At 42.4% G+C, this 16,785-nt stretch overlaps 1 protein-coding gene across 1 annotated transcript in view; it reads right to left on the bottom strand.

Moving 5' to 3' along the window:
* SV2B (synaptic vesicle glycoprotein 2B) overlaps positions 1-16,785 on the bottom strand; it is a 102,728-nt gene that overhangs the window by 26,993 nt on the left and 58,950 nt on the right. Inside the window, 1 exon segment of the mRNA XM_038419318.2 lies at positions 15,128-16,030. Within this exon segment, the coding sequence (XP_038275246.1) occupies positions 15,128-15,668 (541 nt within the window). The 5' untranslated portion in view covers positions 15,669-16,030.

The raw sequence follows: 16,785 nt of genomic DNA, 5'->3' as shown, positions 1-16,785 counted from the left end.
AACATAAACCCCTCAGGCACCTGGCTGTTTATTATTTCCAGGATCCGCTCTCTAGGGAGTCAGTGTGGCTGAGTGGACTGAGCATGAGGCTAGAGGCCAGGAATGCTTGAATTCTACTTCTGCTTCTGCCACCAATTCATCATGTGCCCCTGAGTTTGTTGCTCCCAGCCTCAGCGTGTCCATCTGTACAACAGTGATAATGATGCCTGCCTCCCAGGGCTGTTATTAGGACTCAGTTATTATTATTTTCTCAGACCCTCCTCTGACTCAATTCAAGGTAACAACAAACACCCAATTCACTCAGCTTCAGGTGAGATCTCATTTCCCCCCCGCCCCCAAAAAAGCCTCAGGAGCTGTCTCATTTGACCAGGCCCGCAGCCGTCTCTTCCCTAGCACGTCCCAAGCACATCAGCCAGAGCCAGGCATAAGCTGATTAGTTAGAATGCACATGTCCCTGCTGTGTGCCACTAACTGCACAACGGGAGTCTGACATCTTATATCTACTAACCCCTCTCAGTGCAACTGGTGCTGAAGGAGCACAGGAAGGAGTGCTGTATGGCGGTTGATGATAACTCAGGCAACCGGGAGAGTGCAGTCGGAGAGCTAAAGGAATGGAAAATTTCTTTGCAGGTTACATATTTCATCCGAGTGCCCCTTAAGTGTATCACCTCCTTTTCTCTCTGTATTTCATAGAGACATAGACTACTGAGACTAGAAGGGACAATTAGATCATTCAGTCTCCAAACTGTTTATCTTCCTCTATTTAATTTTTTCCAAGGAGTATGAGGCAGAAAACCCAGGGCCAAATAAAGGGAGGTGAACTGACGCAACAGCCTCTCATCCTGCTGACAGATTGGTGATAGAAAGTCCAACCAACCAACCAGGACTAAAATATCAGCCCCAAAACAGAGGATACTGATTGGACACTGTTAATAACTCAGCAAGCAATGAGCATTCTCAAATCCAGCAGGTATTCTTTTTGGTTGCCAAAGCACTCTACATACCTCTGGTGTGCTTTGATCAGCCTCTGCAGTAACAGTCCCACCTGTAAAGCTTGGAATGGCCCTGATTTTGCAGTTTGCAGTCTCTCTATCTATAACATTGTCCAGATTACATCAGCCAGTAACATTGTAAAACAAAAAAGGCAAACTAAGCTCACTTAATTGTGATGCAACACTACTATCACTAAGCCACTGGGGAAACAGCTAGAAGGAAACCCAGCCCAACCCATCTTGCACCAAGAGTGATGTGCAAACAGATTGGCACTCAGATGCTCATAAGATAAACATGTGGATGGTATCCCAGATGAAGCTCCATGAGACAAGCCTCTTGATTCCCTGAGACCTCTGTAAAATGGGACCCAAAGTCAGATGCCCAACTGGGCAAGGGGCAAGCACCCACAACTCCTGCCGGAGACAAAGAGATGAAGATGCTCAGCACCTACCAACAACCAGCCCGCTCCCATTTAGGTGTCCATATATGGTTCAGGGGGCTGATACTGTGAGATTCTGTTATTCTGGGATGTGTTAGGAGTGGCATGTGTAAGACAGGAGGTAACTGTCCCATGCTACTTAGAACTGGTGGGGCATCAGCTGGAGTACTGTGCCTAGTTTTGAGCACCACACTTTAAGAAGGATGTCAACAAATTGGAGAGAGTCCAGAGGAGAGCAACAAAAAATGAAAAGATGTTTGGGAAACATGTGCTATGTTAGTCTAGAGAAGAGAAGGCTGAAGGGAGACATGATAGTCTGCAAATGTATAAAAGGTTCTGATAAAGAGGACAATGATCAATTATTCTCCGTGTCCACCAAGGGTAGGATTAGAAGCAATCAGTTTTGTTTGCAGCAAGGGAGATTTAGGTTGGCTATTTGGAAAAAGTTTATAACTGGAAAGATAGCTAAGCACTTGAACAGGTTACTGAGGGAGGCTGTGGAATCTCCATCATTGGAGGTTTTTAAGAACAGGGTAGACAAACACCTGTCAGAGATGGTCTAGATCTACCTAATCCTGCCTCAGCGCAGGGGGCTGGACTGCATGACCTCTTGAGGTCCCTTCCGGCCCAACATTTCTTTGATTTACAGCCCTGTTTCTAGACCAAACAGGTTCTGGTAAAAGTGTCCTTTCATATGCCTAGCTAAAGAAAAATTCTGACCATTTAGAGGTTCAGCCCTGTCCCTGAGCCAAAGCCTGTCTTCACTGACAGTTACCGGTGCTTCTCAGGAACTGTCCTACAATGTGTAAAATCTCCTGTCAAAAAACTTGTCAGTGGGAGACCAGGGAACAATAATGAACATTCTTGCAATATATAAATGATTTGACATAAGCTGATGACTGCACGCACCATTCAACCATTCGGCAGCAGATTGATGGAGGGGAGCATCTGGCACCATCAATTCCGATATTCTTCTGGATTGTAAATTAGCCTGGTTTTTTTTTGGCATATGTTAATCATATCTTGGGAAAGTACATACTACTAAAAACACTGCCGTCCCCTAACTAGAGCTGCGGGATTAACTCATAGTGAATTATTTAGTTTTCTTTCTCTTTTCACAGACTTTCCATGACCTAATCATAATTTCCTTTCATGTATTCATTGTATGAATTTGTTCAACATTTTTTTTCCAATTATTCTTTTTCATTCTGTGACTGGATCACAAACATGATATTCAAAATTCCATCCAGGTTGATTGGTTAGATAAGTAATAGCATAAGTAGTTAACACATATTCTAACGGGACACTTTACTTTGACTGGTCCCTTAGAGTATGTGTTAACTAATTATGCTAAACTATCTGTTGGACCTTGTATGTAGCTGTAACATTCTTAGTACCTTTCCCAGACTCGAAGCAAAGCTCTGTATAGCTCAAAGCGGGTCTCTCTCACCAACAGAAGTTGGTCCAATAAAAGATATTTATATGACCTCACCCATCTTGGCTACAGATATACAGACTGCATGGCAGCCAGAAAAAGTGCACACACATGGCATGGGAACTCAGGGCCTCTCTCTCCACCAACACAGGCCTCTGCCATAGTCACTAAAATTAGAGATTTGGAAGACACGGTAGCAATACATACAAGACCCAAAATCATAATGAAGGCGAATCTCCAGGGGCTGCCATGTGGGTTAGGACTTTTACACTAGCCACTGAGAGACACTCTGATCCCACAGACTGGAGCAGCTCTCCAGCCAGGAGAGGGAAGTGGCAACCCATCCCAGGCAGGTAGGCTGGTGTGTCACAGTCACCTGTCCTGCTGATAAGCCCAGCCAGCAGAATAGGGGATGTTCATGCAGCACCACTAAACCCACGTTCCTGCACCCAGATTAAAATGAATGATCAGGTGGGGTTACTTGTTTTCGGCAGAGAAAATTCAGGTTGGCAGCTGTTCATCCAAAGCTTCTTAAAAACAACAACAACAAAAATGAATCTGCGTAGGGGGTGGTTGCTGCATTCTAACCTCCAAGACTCTTTTTTTGTGGCCTGTGATCTATTATTATTATAACTGGGTATCCTGATTGAGGGTGTGGGAGCCAGGTGCCCGGCCCTGGGCGGTATTTGTTTTTCAGCAGTGGCCGCTCAGAGTGAATGAGCAACTGTTCCAATACTCTGGATACTTTATGGAAGTTCCATTGGTTATAAAATGTCTGACTCAGCCATTTGGACTGAAGCAAATGCTGCTTCCTCTCTTTCTGCAAACAAGAGACCTGGTGGACTTTAGGGCTTTGTTAAAGGAGTGATAATATTGAGGGAGATCCACGGTTCTGCAAAAGCATCAGGACTCTAGTATCTTGCCCCAATGCATTCATTTCCTTATTTTATTTAACAAAGCGGCTTATCCTGTATTAGCCTGTGTGTGCAGAAGCAGATACTGAGGTGCTTTGTGCACCACAGTTGGTGACCACAGACACACTGCAGGTGCAAACTTGTCAGTCTGCAACAATGTCTGCATCTTGCATGCTCTTTATTGGCATCCTTTGCTCCCCAAGGGCAGAACGGAGGCTCATTGCCCTAGTGCCTCAGGATGTGATCTAAGGGAGTAGAGTCTACTGTGCAGGCAAGAGTGGGGGAGACTTGTAGTCAGACCTCCTTTTGCCAAATCCTGGTTTTCGAACTCCAGTGTACAGATGTCTATTTAGGCAACAGCAGTTGCTCCGACCCAATTGAAGGTATTCAGCTCCAGGAAGGGGAGAAGGGCAGACATCTGTTCACATGTGTATCTTTGCTTGGTTTGGGGCCGAAGATGGATTTGGCCAATAGATTATTTCTAATCATGATGAGATTTGAATTGATTGCACTGCTGTTGTCAGGGAGACAGTTGATGCAGAGTGTAGTGCTCTGAGTTTAAAGTCACTGCATACTGGCAGCTTTATGGGTGTGTGTGCATGTGTGTGCATGTGTGTGTGTGTTAAAGGGGCAACAACTGCACATGAAGAAGCAGTCCAAGAAAGAGCCTGGAACTGCTATTGTAGATGAAGAACAGTTCAGATTGTGAGCTCAGGAACCCAAGCTAAAGGTGGGCCTCAAGATTATTTCTCTGTGATACAGCATTTGTTAAGATGAGTTCTATGTAAGGTACATTAAGGCTATTGATTAGTGTTGCGAAACATAACTCAGTGGAAATGGCTTCTATTTAGTTTCAGACATTTTTTTATTGAGTCTTGTAAAGCAGTGGCAATGGGCAAGCCAGCCCCTAAAACCTTAAAACAACCAAGATCTGCAGCCATCACTTCAGTGGCTATCAGAGGCAAGCCACTTCACTGGTTTCTGAGGCACTGGTGATCAGTTACAGTAGAACCCACTCCACAGCTGAAATGAAATCAAGGGAATGATTTATTATGATGGACAGTTGGGGGTCCTTTTGTGAAGACTACACATCCCAGCCAACAACATAAAACCTTCATTTGGGAAGCTGCACTAAAACACTCCACCAGTAAGTGCCAGAACAAGTAAAGGAAAGAAAATTTACAAACAACAATTTTCCTGGATGGGCATCCTACAACAATGAATGATATTCATCATTTACTATTCTTTTCCAAAATGTGCTCCATGTTTTTCTTCTGAGGGCGTGGTGCAGGAGGCCAATTACAGAAAGGGTACATGATTTGGATAAGGATATGGAAAGAAGATCACCAGTTTTGTAAAAGACACAAAACGGAAGGAAAAGCAAGTCAGGATCAGAGCAGCCAGAATCGAAAGGAATCACAGCTACTTAGGTGACTGAGCAAATGAGGATCAGCTCAACAAAGGTACAGTCATTAATTAGTCTGTGCAGAGGAAACCAACCTGCAGAAAAACCTAGTGGGACTGTCATCCAGTGTACTGTGCACAAAAGGGATCTGGGGATTACTGATCATTGAAATCATGGACCCAGTGCATATACCACTGCAGCCAAAAAGGCAAATTAGATACTGATACAAGGGATATGAAAGACGTAATATTGTTACTTTCTAAGACCATTGTGTGTTAAATCCCTTCTGAGCACGGTCCCACAGCAACAATTCTAATCTCTCCAAAAGGAAACAAGCGTGATATTAGGTCTTGGAAATATAAATTATAAGCAGAACTGGACAAAATAGTTTGATCAGATTTTGAAACTAAGTTCCTCCTGCGTGTTCTTCCTGTTTTTTGTCTTCACAGAATATTCTAGGGAACAAATTTACTGTCAGGAATGTCCAATGAAATAGCAAATGTTATAAAAATATTAAAAGATATTCATTGGAAAAAATTTTGAATTTGGAAACATGAGAGTCCACACCAGAAACCTCATTCCAAAAGTTATAATCATCCAGCCAGGATAGAAGTATACTGTGCGACCTAAGAAAACTAACCAAAGAAGCACAGATGCTGGGTATTAAATGTAACAGCTGTCAAGCAATTTAGAGAACAATCATTATTTGCAGCTATTATTCTGTGACTAATATAAAATAATGAATACATGTGAGAAAATGCAATCTGCTCAGAAAATATTTGTCAGAAGAAAAAGGTGAAATTCAAATAATAAACTCTTGGTTATGAATAATTCAACCAGCTGTAGCTATGCAGAAAATGTAAAGGCATTGGGCTTGTTCCCATTGAAAAAGAGGAAAACTTTGAGATGCCATCATCAAAGTTTCCAAATTAAGAAATTTTTTGACCTCTGTTGAAATTCCATCACCTGTGTTATGCAGGAGGTCAGACTAGATGACCACAGTGGTCCCTTCTGGCCTTAAACTCTATGAATGTACAAATAAGAAAGGCTGGATATAATATAACTATGCTAAGTGATTAATTATTATTATTACTATTATTATAATATTTCAACAAAGTTGTTAGAGACAAACTGTCCTAATTTCAGAAACCAAAAGACATAAGGTAAAATTTTCAAAATTGCCAAAGTGACTTAGGTTCATAAGTGCCAAAATCACTTTTGAAAACAGGACTTTGGCTTCTAAGTCTCATTGAAAGTCAATGGGATGTAGGCTCTGCAGTCAATCAGGGGCTTATAAAATTTTACCTATGGTCCTAAGGACCTGGGAATAAATGGGGAACTCAGGAAGAATTGAGTAGATTTGGTCTTGCAGAAGATTGTGGGTGGGGGTTCAAGGGAGCAGGGTACATTGAACATCTGGACGATGTGAATAAAATAGCCAACAAAAGGCACGTATGTTGGGTCAGATGGCCTTTTTGGTTCCTGATATTTCCTGTGTGCTTTTGCTTATAGGACAGTTGGTGCTTTATCTATAGATCTCGTTGCCCTGACAAATGGCAATCAATGATACAGAAAGAAAATTCCCATTGGTTCATATAGCATTTGCTTTGTTGAATAAACAGAAGTGGAGATAGCTCACCTACCATTTAAAATGACTTACCCTACAGTTAAAAAATGAGTCACCACACCTAAAATAATAACAGTGGGATTTTCCTATTCAGAGGGAGGGGGGAACATTATAAACTAGCTGTGAGTGATCTATGGCTGCTGGGAATTCTGAAGGAATTCTGCAAAGTCAAAGCAAAGGTGGATTTAGGAACCCACAGAATCTTCCAACGTGGCATTGAAAATGTGCACTGAATATTTCACTGGGTGCCGCCAGCACAGAAAGTGAGTGTTTGCACTCGGTGTCTTTCAAATACCCCCATGGGTCTTGTCCATCAATTTAAAATTCATACCACCATCTCCCCCCCCCTCCCCCTTCTCCCTCACACCTAAGTTCCTCTGTTAAACTGAAGTCTTCAATAGAGGAAGCCAAATTAATCCTTTGCCGTTAACTGAAAAGCTGTTCGTTTTGACTCACGTCAGATAAAATTACTGCTGTGTTTACAAATGAGGAGACAATCATCACACTGCACAAAGCTGCACGAAGCTCTACCGTCACAGCTAGATAGAGCACCAGAGGTGCAAATACTGCAAAGAAGATATTGGCCAACACTGACTGGAATATTGGCTGTGTTTGTGCCTCTTTCGTGTCTGCTGATTCTAATGAACTTGCAGGCAAAAATGTTGCAGAAAATCTTAAGAAAATATTACAGAATATTCATGAGCAGCAGATTTGGGTCAAAATCATGAACAGCAGCACCAAAAAACTGATTCTAACTGTCCAGCTACACAACAAGCTTAACCACAGCAGTACAGAGTTTTCTGGCTTGGTTAAGAGCATCTGTGAACTAACATGGTTGTTTGCAACATTGTCAGGACAATATACTTACGGAGATACGTTCATGTGACGGCCTAAGTCATATGCTGCCATGGTTAGGCTTGCAGGCCCAAGGCACAGAAGAGGGTGGGCCATCAGTAGGGCCCTAACAAATTCACGGTCATGAAAATGTGTCACGGACCGTGAAATCTGGTCTTTCATGTGCTTTTACCCTGTACTATACAGATTTCATGGGGAGAGACCAGCGTTTCTCAAATTGGGGGTCCTGACCCAAAAGGGTGTTGCAGGGGGGTCACAAGGTTATTTTAGGGGGTCATGGTATTGCCACTCTTACTTCTGTGCTGACATCAGAGCTGGGCGGCATACTATACCATACTACCCTTACTTCTGCACTGCTGCTGGCAGCTGCTCTGCCTTCACAGCTGAGTTCCCGGCCAGCAGCCGCCGTTCTCTAGCTGCTCAGCTCTGAAGGCAGCGCCGCCACCAGCTGCAGCACAGAAGTAAAAGTAGCTGTACCGCCACCCCCTCTGCAATAACCTTCCAATCTCCCCAGAACTCCTTCTTGGGTCAGGGCCCCTACAATGATAACACTGTGAAATTTCAGATTTAAGTCGCTGAAATCATGAAATTTACCGTTTTTAAAATCCTATGACTGTGAAATTGGCCAAAACAGACTTTGAATTTGGTAGGGCCCCAGCCATCAGGGAGCCATTCCTGGGTTTACATATGTTTATCCAGAAAAAACGTAAGTGGTAAGAAGATACTGAAGTCTCTCGTGATGTTAATTAGGATTCATTGAAACAACAGGTAAATAATGACAGAGACAAAGCTGCTGGGCCAGTATGTGTTTCAAAGGGATATAAACCCTGATAAGGCCAGTGTATTGTTACATAATCCATTTTAAACTAGGCTTGAACTCCTATCTACCTGCATTAACTACCAGCAGAATTTTTAAGTGTGGCTCCAACATTCTAAACAGGAGATTGGAGTAAAATCCAGAAGATAGTATTATATTTAATTATTACTATGAAATTATTACAGGTTTCAGAGTAGCAGCCATGTTAGTCTGTATTTGCAAAAGAAAAGGAGTACTTGTGGCACTTTAGAGACTAACACATTTATTTGAGCATAAGCTTTCGTGAGCTACAGCTCACTTCATCGGATGCATCCGATGAAGTGAGCTGTAGCTCTCGAAAGCTTATGCTCAAATAAATGTGTTAGACTCTAAGGTGCCACAAGTACTCCTTTTCTTTTTATGAAATTATTATTAATTTGTAGAAAGAAAGGTAGCTTTGTACCTAAAAGATCTGAAGTCTATTCTCAGCACTGATGTGGACTCTTTTGCAGCCTTGTTTGAATCACTCAATTTCTCCTTGTCTCAGTTTCCTCTTCTGTAAAGTGATGGAAATCAGCCTATTTCACTGGGGATTTGCAAAGTTTAAACTATTTGAGCTCCTCATAGGAAAGGTGCTAACTATGTAAGTGAACAATATTATATCTCTTTATAATATTTATACACTTACTGCCCTGTGTAAAAACTGATAATATTAATTCCCTGAGATGCTAGTAATAGCAATAATGAATGCACATTGTACCGCCAATCAATATGCATGCATTGAAGGTATAATCTGATTGATTGATTTCCTCCAGATGCCAGTATTCTCAAAATGAATAGAAACTTCTCAAGTAGGGTGACTTCTCAAGTCACTTCTCAAGTCACTCCTCAAGTAGAATGACTTCTCAGGCAAGTGTGAAAAATTGGGATGGGGTGGAGCGTAATAGGCCCCTATATAAGAAAAGTCCCAAATATTGGGACTGTGGTCACCCTATTCTCAAGTGAATAAACTTATTGACTCACCACAGAACTGTTTTCAGCCAGTCACAAGACAGGAATTTTCTTGTCTGTTGCAGTGGATTTAATACATTTATTTATTTATGTATTTATTAATTGTTGTTATTATTATTGTTATTTTATTTATTACAACATCAGACTCAGCTAAAGCAGAAATGTCTGACGAATAAGTGGAAATAACCTGGTGAGAAATTAACAAACTTCTCAGCCCACAAAATTTTAAAAATAAATGCCATCAGTATGCTAAATATTCACTGCAGTAGGTGTGGGTTTTTAATTTCCCCAGCACTCATCTTTGAAATAACATTTCACATCAAGGGAAAACTCAAATACTTGTTCTTTACCATTAGGAATAACTGGGGTAAAACAGCTGTTAATTTGCATCTGAAGTAGAACTGTTTATTTTCAGCACAAAATTGAAATGTTTTATGAAATTTCAGAGGTGTCACATTGATTTCTCAGATTTCAAGAAACTCTATGGGCATTTGTTTGTTTGCAGTTTTTACTCAAGCTGATTGTAATTTTGGTAAATTTTCCACTTTTTCTGATGGGAGAAATATGAAAAACACCAGGGGTGCTGGAACAATTTTTATAGTGCGGGTGCTGACAGCCATTGAACCAAATGTAAACCCTGTATATAATGGAAACCATTTCAAGCCAGGGGGTGCAGCAGCACCCCTCCCCCCCGCACCCTTATTTCCAGCACCTAAGCAAAACACTGGGATTTAAAGACAAAACATCCTTTCGGCAAAAGCCAAAGTTCACCAATTTGGCCTTTAGGCAGCACCACTTTTAGCTCTTGCAATTTGTCTTTCTTCTTTTCTTAAATAGTTTGATTATTTCTCCTATTAATTTTCCATTTGCCCACTCTCCTCCACCCATGACCAAGAGAGCAAGAGTCACTTTCATATGTGCAAACATCAGCAGCTTCCTGGAAGCAACCTTAGCTCTGTCTCGGATGACCTGATCATGTTCCTTATCAAAAAATATGACAAGAACAGTCATAGAAAGAATAAATATGAACCCTTGTGCTGATTCTTGGTATGTAAAAAAGGTAAGGGATAGCAATTCATGTGTATATAATGACCCAGGGGCCATGGTAATTTGAGCGAAAGCCATGCCCACTGTAAAAACCTCTGCTCATTTCACACAGACACACTCTTGCAGATTATCATTGCACATTAGGCACAGATTGAGCCAAAAGAGCTCTTTGATTGCTACCATTATTCTGACAAGTCAGTCTGTAAGTATCATTGAACCCTGAGCGTTAACAAGACTAATTTGCCAGAGTACAACCCCTAGAACATCAAAGAATTGGAATACTCAGAAGGAAATGAGCATGTATCAGAAGCTCTGGGCTTCCTGAATAGCTTTGACTTCTATCTCCTTTTTTGAGTAGTTGGTGTGTGGCCAGCAAAGTTGAGCCAAGAAAGGTTCTGAGGAAGCTTGTTTTTTTTTATCCATCATTAGCACCTTTATAGTTCTCCTCTTCAGGTGCTAAGCTCCAGCCCTGTCTTCTCTAACATGCCATGCCCTCCTGGGTGCTCAGAAGAGGAAAATCCTACACCAAGGGCACAGAACCCTCCTGAGCCAGAGGGTATTTGTGTCATTGAGTATTCATTATTCATACTCCTGCACATCTCTGCAGGCTCAGTGTTTGCTAAGCCATTCTTAGCACAATCCCTTTTCACATCGATTTATCTCAGAGCCCTAGAATCCAAGCCGACTCCTCCTACATGCATTAAGCCCGCTGCAGGAAGGGAAACCACTATATTAGCCAAACCTTTTTTATTTAAAAAAAAAGTACTGGATTTAAGAACCTCTTCCTATCCCACATCAACCAGAGTAAGTAGGGAAATACCGCATTGGTGTAGTCCACTTTCCTCTGCACCTTCCCTATCTGGCTCTTCACTGAGCTGCACCAGCCTCATGTTCTGAATACAAGCTCCAGAATCTGACTCCCAAAACAACTAGGAAAGGGGTGGAAAAACTGCAAAACCAAGTTCTAAAAAGGCCTCTTTTAACCTTAAGGAGAACTCCCAGTGAGAAGGAACTAGGAGGAAAATGCCATCCCCCCTCATTAAAAATTGCAGACAGATGAACCTGACCTGGTCTATAAGTTGTAATTGGATAAACATGCAAAAAGTTTGCTTGCTTATCCAAAGCTCCTCTGCACTCTGTGAACATTGAGTAAGGTAAGTATTGGGTTGGGAAAAACGGAAGAACAAGCTTCCTCGTGAGACTTCTGGTACTCTCTACCTCTGGTTGGGCCAGAAACACTTCAAAGATATGGGGGGGGGGGATATATCAGTCCTTCTGACTCTGGTGCATGTTAAACTGAGCTCCACCAAGATAGAAATTTCTAGGGTCAGATTTTTAAAAAATCTCAGCTCCAAGCTAGAACAAAATAAATGGCCAGGCGTTCAAAGGTTCTCACCACACAATATGCTGAAAATCTGGTCAGAAGCATCCCAATGGGAGCTGCTGAATCCTGATCTCCTTTGAAAATCTGACCCTGATCTCTTTTGACATTTTGGTCCTAGAAAATTGAAAAAGCTTTCAGAGGGTGGGGGGAGATTAATTAGTGAAAGAAAGAAAGAAAGAAAGAAAGAAAAAAGAAAGAAAGAAAGAAAAAGAAAGAAGAAAGAAGAAAAGAAAGAAAGAAAGAAGAAAGAAAGAAAGAAATGCCCAGCCCCCAAGTCCAGCTGATGCACAATTAGTGCAGGACTTGGGGGTTGGATAGGAGAGAGAAAGGTGGCTATGAGTTAAGTTACACCAGCTAGAAAGGTCCTTATAAGGGCAGCTGTCTGTTCCCTTTGTACTGCTAAAGTGGCAAATGGGGGATGGATCTGGCTCAAGCTTTGAAGTTAATTTCAGTTGGGGTAAACTGGCTGGGATCACAGGCCAGGATATAAGCTACAAGCCTGGGAGATTTCTCCACCACACTATGGATGCACACACTACCCAACCATCCCAATTCAGATACTCCAATGGTTGCTTCATTCTCTTGTAAGCCTCCTTTATTGTTGCCTGACTGGGTATCACTATCAGACAAGCCTGGACTCCTAGGGGTCTGGGGATGTCTATAGCTTATTTGGGTTAAGGTTTTCAGAAAAAAATTATTTTATCCAAACTGTTCCACTCAACTTCAACCTCAGTTAAAATAAATAAATCTTTGTTTAATGCCAAAGGGGACACGACAGGAGTGAAACCAATTGGTTGTTGTTAGAGGTTGACTCTTTTATGTCGTGTGGGACATTAAATTCATTCCCCAGATTTAGGAGGAATCCTCCATAGGCTACTTTTGACCCGGTACACATTAGAAAACAGCTTCAGCTGAGAATCTGGTGTCCAAAGGGAAATGACTGCACAGCTTCTCTGCTAATTTGGACTTTGGGCAAAGAGACATGGAGTCTGGGCAAAGAGAAGAACATTAGTGAGAAAGGTAGCATCAGGGGAGACAATGTGACAGCTTGCAAATTGATGTGGAGGCCTAAGTTCAGCAGCTGGCGAACACTGAGCCATGCGGGAAGGTACATGATAAGAAAATGAGACCTACACATGCACCAGAAATAGAACTGCCTCTGGATGGGACAATGAAAAGCGAGTTGATGCATAAAGTTTCCTTGTTCTATGAGTGTTAAACCAGATAGAGCTCTATCCTTTACTTCGTACGCAGATGAAATTCCCATTGATTTTGGTGGGCATTTTATCTGAGTAAGGAGTGCAGAACCGAGCCCTTATAGATCAGCATGTTGTTATTTCAGATACGCCTCTCAGTCCACTCGCACCATACCAACCACAGAGGATGCAGACTCCTATCAGTCAAGGAGATTTCAATTCAAAGAGACACACAATACAATGCAGGTTCATACTGAGCCTACTGGACAAATGTTGGACTTACTACCAAACTATGCAGTTTGAGGGTTGATTAATGTTGACTAGACTTCATGGGAAATGGAGGTTTTCAGGAAAGATTTTAAAAAGGAGAATGTGATAGAGATGCAGTTGCTGGCATAAGGGGTAGCACAGGGGAAGGGATACCTGTGAAAACCTGAAGCTGTATCACCAGATGGAAAGGAAATGCACCAACTAGATGCTCCATTGTTCAATAGCACCATGGTGACAGAGAGAGACACACTGCTCAAAATTGTTACAAATGCCTCCAATTTATTAATGCTGACTTCAGACTCCAGCTGGTAACTCTATAAAGCTCACTGAGACTTTGCAGAATTTCTGCTATCATCACACTGGGAATGTATTGGCAGTGGAGAGGAAAGAAAGATGCAAGGAATCGGAGACATTCAGTTGTGATTAGACTGTCCTTTAGGGTTTTTAAATGAAACTCTTTCTGTTTCCCTACCTAATCTAGCACTGGCCTCCTCATTACCCTTTGGAATGCTCTGCCACTGTCAGTGTGAGAGACGTCTTCTCTGCAGACCTGCTATCTGAAGGAACCTTTCTGTGTTTCTCTGGACAGCTTCCTGCTAGCCTAGCTGCAGCTTCTTTTCTGATGCACCCCTCAGTCTCCTCAATCTTGGCCAAAAGTTGAGCTGATCAGAAAATGGGGGTGAATTCTGCAGAAAAATCTGACTGTTCATCAAAAAACCCGAACCCAGACAACTGAAAAAATTCAGACTCACAAATAATAATCATTATTATGAAACAGCTGAAAGCTGCTAAAGGCAAAACCCCAACACTCTTTTGGTTTCCTGGTGCTCAAAAAAGGAGACAATTCCACAAAAATAACATTTAGTCAAAAACTGAATTTTCGATCCAAAAAATGTTGCAGCAAGCCCCACCCAAGAGTGCTCTTCTCTGCAGAGAAGCCCCATGTCCCTTATCTGCCTTCCTATGTCTCTTCTCATTCTCATCTATCCATTCCTCTTCAAGCCTGATCAGAAAGTTTCTCTTTCCCCCTCATTTATACACCACTCAGACAGCACAGTGAAGGGCATTAGATTAGATTTGATTAGATAGGAGACTCCCATACATAAACAATTATGTCTAAGGGAAGCTCATCCTCCTGGGATGGAAATGAAGTAGGAGGGAGGCAGATATACAGAAATGATCCTCTGGGACATCGGTTCTGCTCACCCACTTAACATAGTTTAATATATAGTTGAACTGACTCATCTACATTAGGCTCCATCAGACCTGGATGACACTGTTTTGTGAGCTTCTCATTAAAGTTGAGCTACTAAAAGTGTTGAAATCTGGTTCCCTGGGTGCTCGGATTGGAAATATCTCCATGCATGTTTGTCCTTTACATAAGCCTAATATTTTTGTACAAATTAACCCACTCTCTGGAAACTGCAGACTAGGCTGTCTGGCAGGGGAGGGAATTCAAGTTCAGGTGCCAGGTTTGTCCTGGGCGGTGAGTACAGGAGCTGTGGGCACATTCAGTGTCTGGAGATGGGCATGATTCTGTTATGTTGCTCTTGAGCAGCCCTGCTCCATCAGCACATGGAAGGGCATGGACAGGGTTTGGAATCAGCTCCATCTAGCCATTCTCAGCCCCGTGAGAGTGAGTCAGGATGAGGAAAAGGGGGAGGATCCTGAATGAACCCGCCCTATGGAACAAGCTATGCTTGGATCCATCCCCGCTGCATAACATCTGAAGGAAGGCTGTTCAGTGGCACTTACCTAGCATCCCTTTGTTTGAGCTGGACAAGCACATATCCTTCTCAGCACTGGGCAGAACAAAGCCAACCACAAACACCTCCACCCCGTCTGCCATTAGTGCCAAGCCTAAAACAAAGAAGAGTGTCCACTGGAAGCGCCCGTGGCCACACTCCTCGATGATGTTCTCATACTGGTGGGCAAGCTGCTCCTCATCCTCCATCCGCTCGGCTATGAGCTCAGCCTTGTCTCTAAACTCATCGGCCATGGCAGGGGCTTTCTTCTTCTGTTTGCCCTTAATATCATCTGGATGAGGGATGCCCTGGTATTCTCCTTCATAGACCTCATCATCCTCATCATGGCCTTCCGTGGCATCGCTCTGGGCATCCTCTTCTTGGGTTGGCCCATTTCCATCATGGTGATAGCCATCCGAAGGTGCATACCTTTCATAGTTACCATCCTGATACCGGTAGTCATCTGACACCTGGTTCACCTCTCTAGCGATGTCCTTAGCCCCTTGATACAGATTTGCGTTGTTTCTATACCGATCATCCATTCTGAGCATATACTTCTACACACAGTATAGTGCGGTGTGTATAATCTCGAATATATACGCGTGTTTGTGCACTCTCTGCTACTAGCTACACAAACATAACTTCCCTCTGATCTGGAATCTGATGCACAGTGCACTGAGCTCACAAAGAGAATGACTGTAAACTTTCAGGGAGAGTTTTTTACAGGGCTTTTAGTAACGTTTCAAGTTTGAGCTAGACTTTGTTGACTTGCTTCTTTCAGTAGGAGGGAAGGTGTAGTTGGGACTGTTGACTGGAGATATGTGAGGGATCAGCAACTTTGTACAACCAGGAGCTAGGAAGACTTGGTAGGTTGTTCTTTTTTCTGATCCATTGTGTTGATGAAGGTCATGCCCTGAGAAAGAAAGAAAAACAGCAATGAGACAATATTAAATTGAGAGGAGAAAGGCAGTGAGTGAAATAGACAACATTCCTAACTAATTCTTTTCTATCTGAAGGGTGCAAAAAGGAGATGGAACATTCAGAGACTGTTATTGCACCTTCTAAATGGGAGGCATATAAAGGCTATTAAATGGGTTAGAGACTATGATTACCCTACTGATATCCCAACTTGTGGCTGACACTGTCTTGAATCATAGTATGTCATTCCTAGAAAGCCACAGCATTGGTTTCCATAGAGGACATCATGGTATTGAGTGGTGCTGATTGATCAGTTCCCTTGCCTTTAAGTCACTAGAGGACTCCAACGAGAGACTGCTGAATTGGAATTAATTTGCAAACTGGATACAATTAACTCAGGCTTGAAAAGAGACTGGGAGTAGATGGGTCATTACACAAAGTAAAACTATTTCTCCATGTTTATTCCCCACCCCCAACCCCACTGTTCCTCAGACATTCTTGTCAACTGCTGGAAATGGTCCACCTTGATCATCACTACAAAAAGTCCCCGTCCCACCCCCGCTCTCCTGCTGATAATAGCTCACCTTAAGTGATCACTCTGGTTACAGTGTGTATGGTAACACCCATTGTTTCATGTTCTCTATGTATATAAATCTCCACACTGAATTTTCCACTGAATGCATCCATAGATTCATAGATACTAAGGTCAGAAGGGACCATTCTGATCATCTAGTCTGACATCCTGCACAA

This window comes from Dermochelys coriacea, chromosome 10 (genome assembly GCF_009764565.3).
Source record: "Dermochelys coriacea isolate rDerCor1 chromosome 10, rDerCor1.pri.v4, whole genome shotgun sequence".
NCBI lineage: Eukaryota > Metazoa > Chordata > Testudines > Dermochelyidae > Dermochelys > Dermochelys coriacea.
The sequence above is the reverse complement of the archived record's forward strand: the minus strand, read 5'-3'. Positions and strand labels throughout refer to the sequence as shown.